Source organism: Thunnus albacares, chromosome 9 (genome assembly GCF_914725855.1).
Source record: "Thunnus albacares chromosome 9, fThuAlb1.1, whole genome shotgun sequence".
Taxonomy (NCBI): Eukaryota; Metazoa; Chordata; class Actinopteri; order Scombriformes; family Scombridae; genus Thunnus; species Thunnus albacares.
Window position 1 is genome coordinate 1,988,053 of NC_058114.1, and position 7,526 is coordinate 1,995,578.

Below are 7,526 nucleotides of genomic sequence, written 5' to 3' on the forward strand. Positions count from 1 at the left end.
AATGATATGTGTGCATTTTGTAACACTGTAATACTGTGTGTACAGTCGAAGTGAACAACGTTCAGCCGTCTGTTGTTTCTGATAGCTGATGCCATCATGAAAATGATGACACGTGACACTCGGGGTCAACCATCATTTAAAGCCACCAGCTGTCAGACCCCAGTAAGAGTCTGTTTGCTGTTTCTGCTTTTTTCTCCCCCTTGTGACGTCTAAAACTGATCTGCTGACCAAACAGCAGCGAGTATGTCCAAATCCTGTTGTGTAGACTCGTTTTTTATTGAACAACAAACGCACTGACGTCCCGAAACCTGCTTCACTGGTGAACAACTTTTAATACAGAGAAAGTACAGACAGGAACATAGAAATGAAACTTAACTTCAAACCACTGAGATTCTGGTAGAAGCTTCAAAAGTACTGAGAGCTGAACACACAACTTAACTTCTCTCCAGAGACTGAAAATGTGATCAAACATGACCAAACTCTTCATGATGAAGGAACATGTTCTTAGTGTTTTTAATAGTTTTTTAATAGTTAGTAGATCAGTTCATTGTTGGTTTGGATCCAAACATGAGATTTGTTCACAAGAAGAAAATGATAGAAAATCACCAGACTGATCCTTTAAGACACATTTGTACAGTCGAGCATTTTTTCATGTTTCCAACCTCCTCCTCCCAGTTAGTGTTGCAGAGTTGTTCACATCTTTCATATTCAAACCTCCATCTTGCCTTTCACCATCTTCTTCTGAGGTGAAGACTATTTTTGTCAGTTTATTATTGTTTTAGACTGAGCTACGTTCAGCTCGTCTCTGTGTTCACACAAAGACAAAAACATGACATCCATTTTTCCTTCCTACAGTCGGAGCATCTTGAATCTTCCAACGCCTTGTTGAATCATTTGACCTTCTGTCTCACCATCTGATGTTACTGACACACGGAGAAATTCACCTCTGCTGCAGAACAAACTGCAGCAGACATCTGCTCTTCCGTCACGTAGGACGTTGTGTTTCCAGTCCACTGACTGCTTGTCTAAAAACAGCAACAGTAGCAACGTGGCTACCAAGAGTGTATCAGTTGGCCCGGCGGAGAGGGACCGAGCACTCGTTGGTGATCTTTAATGAACCGGTTGACCTCCCATCAGAGAGCCAGATGGCCCGCACAGAACTGGCATCAACACACACAGGACACTGGAGTTCACAACAGGAAAACACCCCAAAAACCAGTATTCTGACTGGAAATCCCAGCATACTGGACTGTGCTTCCCTGTCAGTCACAAACTGGACCTGCTAGAGCTTTTTCATCTAACTATCAGGCAGGTAGCAGAGTTTGCAGTTTCCTCACCTGTCGAGCGCCTCTCTGAAATATTTCCTCTGCACGTCAAACTGGAAGATGGTTCTCTCGCAGTCCGTGGAGGCGTTGTCACTGCCGCCGTGCTTCTTCAGGAAGGCGTCGAAGCCGTTCTCCGCCGGGTATTTCTCGCTGCCCATGAACACCACTGAAAGTCAGGGAGGAGAAGAGATTAATACCCAGAAACACAGCACTGCTGCCCAGCTGTCAGTCAGTCTTTATGTCCAGTAAACCAGAAATTAGGACTGGAAACATGTAGTCAAGTCAATCAACAGGTCTGTAAAACAGGTTGAACAAAAACATTATAACCGTGATGAAGGGAGGATTTATTGTAGAGCTGCTGTATAAGACTCTATTAGTTTCAACTACATGTGTACGTAATGAACTGTTGTATTTATTCATAAGATTATTTTTTCTTAATGTGTCAGTTATTAATTTAATCGTGAACACGTTGGGTCTCCGTGTATTTCTACAGAACTCACTGTGTTCCAGGAAGTGGGCGAGGCCCGGCAGGTCGTCCGGGTCGCTGAAGCTCCCCACACTGATGCAGAGAGCAGCTGCTGCCTGGACACACAAAACAACACACACACGTTCAAAATGTGTATTTGAATCTACTCATTCAGCATGTTCAAGATTATCGAGGCTCATGTGTGATTTATGTTAAAAAACGTAGCTCAACACTGAGGCTACAGACTGCAAGAACGGTGACTGATCAGGTCGTGTTTCTCCTGATGCCAGCGGAGACAACATGAGAAGGTTGACAAAAGATGCAGTAACTTTCTCAGTAACACACATCTAGCAAAGCCATCTCTTCTGCAAACATGCAGTCACTGCTTTCTTTCACAGTGAACACTGTGAACTATAAAACCTACAGTCATAACCCTCAGGATCAACTATAAATCCATAGTGTACAGTGGCTTTTTAAAGCTTTTTCTCTGCCTGCTACAGCCCAAAACGATGCTATGAGAGCACTGGGAGTGAACCAAAACAGTAAAGTAAAGACATAAACAATCATCTATGTATTAATTTGTCAAACTGCTTTTTCCAAGGACTAGAATGAACCTTCAGGTCAAAATGAGCTTCTGTTTTCTTAATGACACCTGCTGGCCTTCATACTAATCAAATCCCTGCATTAAGTCCCGCACCAACATGCAGAAACTTAACAGAAGGAAGGATGAAAAGCTCTTAAACTGGACCTTTAATCTGTAAATAATATATCAAAAATAAAACCATTATAGATAAAAGGAAGCGTCAACACTGATATGTGGCCTTGTTGCCTTTAAGAGCATAAACTTAACATCATTGTGCCACCACACACAAGCTGAGATATTAATATAAACTGACTGAATGAAAATATAATCGACCTAAAACTAATCTCCAGCACACAACTACTTATAATAAAACACCTTTAAAGTCTGTTGCTTTTGTTAAGAAACGTTTCGTCACCCACCTGCTTCTCGGAGCTCCCTCTCTTCTTCTTCCCTGCGTTCTCCTCGTCCAGCTCATCGAAGTCGCTGTCCTGCTCTTCCTCTTCGTTCTCCTCTTCGTCTTCCTCCGACCCCTCACCAGAATCCCCCTCTTCCTCGCCGTCGTCCTGCTCCTCGTCTTCTTCCCCGTCGTTGTCTGACTCGCCCTGGTTCTCTTCGTTTTCACCGCCGGCCTTCCCGTCTGCCCCGCTGAAGTCGGAGATGAGCAGCGCTCGCAGGCCGTTACTCAGCTCGATGTATCTGCAGAGAACAAGAACACCGGAGAGGATCAGGATCAATATTCAAACACTTTAACATACAAGCAGCACCTGTGTTAACACCTGTTAACACCTGTGTAGACTTTCACACCTGTGTTACATCACATCACATTCATTTGTAGAGCGGCCGCACAAATGTCAAAAAGACAATTCTCATTTTGTCAGTCGAATCACTGAACTTTTATTTATTTTTTGCTGTGTCATTGTACACACAGCGAGAGAGGCTGGTCCAGCGGAGATGTGGTCTCTCTTCTTGGTACCAGTGAAGCATCTCCAGGTGATAAGACATAAAAACATGTACTACGGTCTCCAAATCCTTAACAGACAAAATTTGGTAAACAAATTAACTCAGGACTAGTTTCTTCCAACGTAGATCACTTGCAAAATTCAAATAATTTCTAAGGGGCCTGAAGATGAAGACCTCAGGTTTATTCTGTTTTAGGTGCAGGAAGCTTATAGACATCTGCAACAACAGCTGAGGTCAGTTCGGACAGACACCAAACTCTCTATGACTGACACTCTTCTCTCCCACCTGTACTTCTTTGGGTCACTGGGTGATTTGATGATCTCTGGGTCTCCCTGGTCTTCTGCAGCGACTCCTCCACCTCCATCTCCAGCAGCCACCTGGGTCCTCACATCCACTGGGGGTGGTGGCTCGCCCTGATCTGGAGCCGACACCTGGCCCGGCACACTGCTACCGCTAACTGACTTGTTGGTCTGAGGCATTTTGACAGGAGTCCCCTGAAGTAACAGAGAACATACATTTTCATGAACATACATAATGCTGTAGGTCATTCAGAAAGCGGGTCCACTAATAAGAATTTCAGCAATTAACACAAATTCAAGTAATCTTCACAATATCTGCGAGAGCTTACACACAGCTGGTTTGCATTCAGCAGAGATGGACATAATCTACATAAAAATGGGCACTTTGGAAATGAAGCTATATTTTTATGTTAATGGATTTATTTTAATGGCATTATTGACTGATGTTATTTGGTTCTAATATAGAGGTGAATGTTCATTTAATAAATGCTTATAAATGGAACTCAAGTACAGTGTTTTCTGTTTTATATCATTTTGAGCTCATGGTTCTCATGTTCAGAAAATACATTTAAAAATTAGCACTGAAATATAGTTTCTATGTGATATCTGTGATATGCAGGATGCTTTTTATCCAGGCAAGTCATTACATATGACTCTTAATTGGCAATGTTTAAAAAAAAAAAAAAAAAATCACATTCTTTTCCTTTGCTTGCAATTCCCATAATTTTACAGCAAAAAGAGCACATTAAACATTTCAAATTGTAGCACAATTTTTTGAAAAAAAAAAACAAAAAAACGCTGCAAAGTCAAACATTTTTGGCCACAATAATCACAAAAAAACTCCTGGAGGGAGTGATTAATCTCTTCCAATAACAAATATACCAGGTTTGGAACTGGATAATATTCCCTACTGATAAACTATATGACCAAAAGTATGTGGACATCCCTCTATCTTAACTCGAGTGAAGGGAAACATTAATGCTGCAGTAGGCAATATTTTAGACAGCAGTGTTCTTCCAGCTTTGTGTCAACAGCTTGTGTTGACACAATTAGTCAATTAATGGATTTGGTGGAGCTGTTAACAACTACTAGACATGTGAACTGTGACCCCGACTACACACTGCTTTTTGTAAGACGTCAAAAGCCAAAGAGGTTGGAAACCACTGGTTTCATCTTTAACAATGTGTTGTATTTTAAAAGCTTGTTATATCATCCATTGTGTCAAATCTTCATCTGAAAAGTAACTAAAGCTGTCAAATAAATGTAGTGGAGTAGAAAGTACAATATTTCCCTCTGAAATGTAGAAAGTAGCATCACATGGAAATACTCAAGTAGAGTACAAGTACCTCAAAACTGTACAGTACTTGAGTAAATTAACTACTTAATTAGTTATTGTCCACCGCTGGTGTATTAGTAGGGAGATGACGCTGTAATTAACGTTACACCTTGAACTAAATCTCAAACATTAAACTATAAAATTGTACTTGCTGGATTAAATATTTGCCGAATTCAGGAGGATCATCTTCTGATACAAAAATTTTCTCGAGTCATATTTAATGGAGTATGATTTTACCGGTAAGAGAGGCAGACTGAAAATGTCTGATTCTTTATTAATGCAGTTTGTTGGCGCAGTCTAGTCGCTTGAGAGAACCGCATAGACACGTTAATATTGTACGTCAGTCAACCGAATCTTCCGCTAATCTTCTGTCAATTTAAACAGTAGCAACTGTTAGCTTAGCTGTCGGGAAAAGCTAGGAAACTACTTCAAGAATTTACAAATAACTACAAATACTGTCACTTTAGGAACAAGCGCTATCTGTGTCGGCTTAGCTACACCGGCTTGGTTAGTTGTATGTTAGCTTTCAGTAATCCGGTTGATACCGACTGTCTAACGGCTAACTGTAGCCGGTTATCAGCTCCACATCGAGCCATTTTGTTGGCTCGTTAGTTAGCCGGCTAAACCTGAACCCTGAAACAGGACACAGCAGTTTGTTTTATTGTGTATTAGTTTAAAAAGACGCTTACCTTTGCTTCTGTGAGCTTGATATTGATGGAAGTTTGGTGTTTGAAGAGCAGGAGCAGCAGCCTCCGTCAGATAGCGGTTAGCCAAAACAAAGCCTGTGATTCGCTGAGAGCCAATCAATCACAATCAACGGGGCATCTGATTGGTCTTCTTCTTCTTTTGTTGTTTACTGATGGCCGTTAAACAGCTTTATGGCGCATTACCGTCCCCTTCCGGATTGGAATGTAGGGCAGAACAGTTAATAGTAATAATTAATTTAATTTGCACCGCACTTTTCATTCATAGTGAGACACAAAGTGCAACAGTATAACACAAAAAATAAAGAAAATAATAATAATAAGAGATAAGATGAAAAAGTCTTCCTGAATAGCAAGGTTTTTAGGCCTTTTTTTTTTTTTTTTTTTAAAGAGTCTAGGGTCTATGCTGCCCACAGATGGTTATGAAGGCTGTTCCACAAGCGTGATGCAGCAGAGCAGAAGGCTCCATCCCCTATGGTGTGGAGCTTAGTACTGGGGGCTTGGAGGAGCAAGCTGCTGGCAGTTCTGAGGGTACGGGCGGAGGTTTGTGGTGTGATCAGTTCCTGTAGGTAGGGAGACGCATGTATGTTGATTGAGTTGCATGTACTATACTATTACATTAAATTCTCCCATTAAGTCCTGTGTTTTCTAAAAGTCTGAAAATAGCTCTGTACCTTACATCACCTGAACTCCTCTGCAACATTTCTCTAATGCCTGGTATCATGTGATTCCTTTGAAGTGTAATTTTAAAGATGTAATATTTAAGAATCAGAAATTCCTTCTCATTAATGACACTGGTGGCCATTAGGTGAACTGCAGTCAGTATCATGTTGCTCGCGTGCACGCTCGCACTCCGTCAGTGTGAGCGAGCAGCGGCGCTAACATTAGTCAGCTAAAACCACAATATCACAATATACTGTATTTCACATGCCTTGTAGTAATTTTAGCTTCCCTGACTCTGTGTTGTGGTGGATGCCGGTTGTTTGTTGACGTTGGCAGACTCAATATCTAAGCTAATGTTAGCTAGTGCTGTACCCTGTTGTTGCTGGAGAGAGGCAAGCCACTCGGGGACGTGCATAAATGTTACATCCTTTGGATTTTCACAGAAAAACCAACCTGAGTCCTTCACATATAAATCAGTCCACAGGCTTTTAAAGGCAACTGAGAAAGTAGGGGAGGGTCTCATTTTTTAAATTTTTCTTGAGGTAACATAGATAACATTAATTTCCTTCATTTTTCTGCAGCTATCTCTTAAATCAAAGTTAACTTTAATGTCTGTGGCTCTGAATCAGGCGTCTCCTTTTGGCTTCATATTTCTGACAATAAATCATTACAGGAACTAGTGTTTCGTTTTGTCCACAAAAGTCACACCTTCACATATCACGTTTCCCTGTTTTGTGGAGTGTATTACTTACCAGTATGACCAAATTGAAACTTTGATATTATTGTCTCCTCTCCTGTTTCTGCTTGTTGTTAATGATAAATTCAATGTGTTTCTTTGTAGCTTCCTTTGTAACTGTGTCTGCTACTTAATTTCCTTTAATACTAATATGTGCTGGTATCCATAAGAATCTTACATTGAGTCCCATCATTTGAATTATATATAATGTTTGTTGTATTTCTGCTCTGCTCTCTGAATGACTGTAACTAAACTGGCTAGTGATGAACTTGAGTCTGAACAAACAGCTGCTCTTAATGCTGTTAATACTAATTGTGTGTAAACTGATTCTTTTTTCTACCTTCAGGTTAAACTCTGGAACTAAATGCAGTTTTATTAACTGGATTCTTTGAAGCATCTGTGTAGATCTGAAGCTGCAGTAGACTTTCAGTATTGATGTAAAGTTTGTTTGAAA

At 40.7% G+C, this 7,526-nt stretch overlaps 1 protein-coding gene across 1 annotated transcript in view; it reads right to left on the reverse strand.

Moving 5' to 3' along the window:
* The window catches only part of LOC122988777 (nardilysin-like), a 33,647-nt gene extending 27,842 nt beyond the window's left edge, over positions 1-5,805 (reverse strand). Inside the window, exons 1-5 of the mRNA XM_044361392.1 lie at positions 5,659-5,805; positions 3,620-3,828; positions 2,794-3,070; positions 1,826-1,907; positions 1,338-1,491 (exon numbers count right to left, since the gene is read on the reverse strand). Of these exons, the coding sequence (XP_044217327.1) occupies positions 1,338-1,491; positions 1,826-1,907; positions 2,794-3,070; positions 3,620-3,813 (707 nt within the window). The 5' untranslated portion in view covers positions 3,814-3,828; positions 5,659-5,805. The remainder of the gene's footprint in view (positions 1-1,337; positions 1,492-1,825; positions 1,908-2,793; positions 3,071-3,619; positions 3,829-5,658) is intronic.
* Between the last annotated feature and the right edge of the window lie 1,721 nt (positions 5,806-7,526).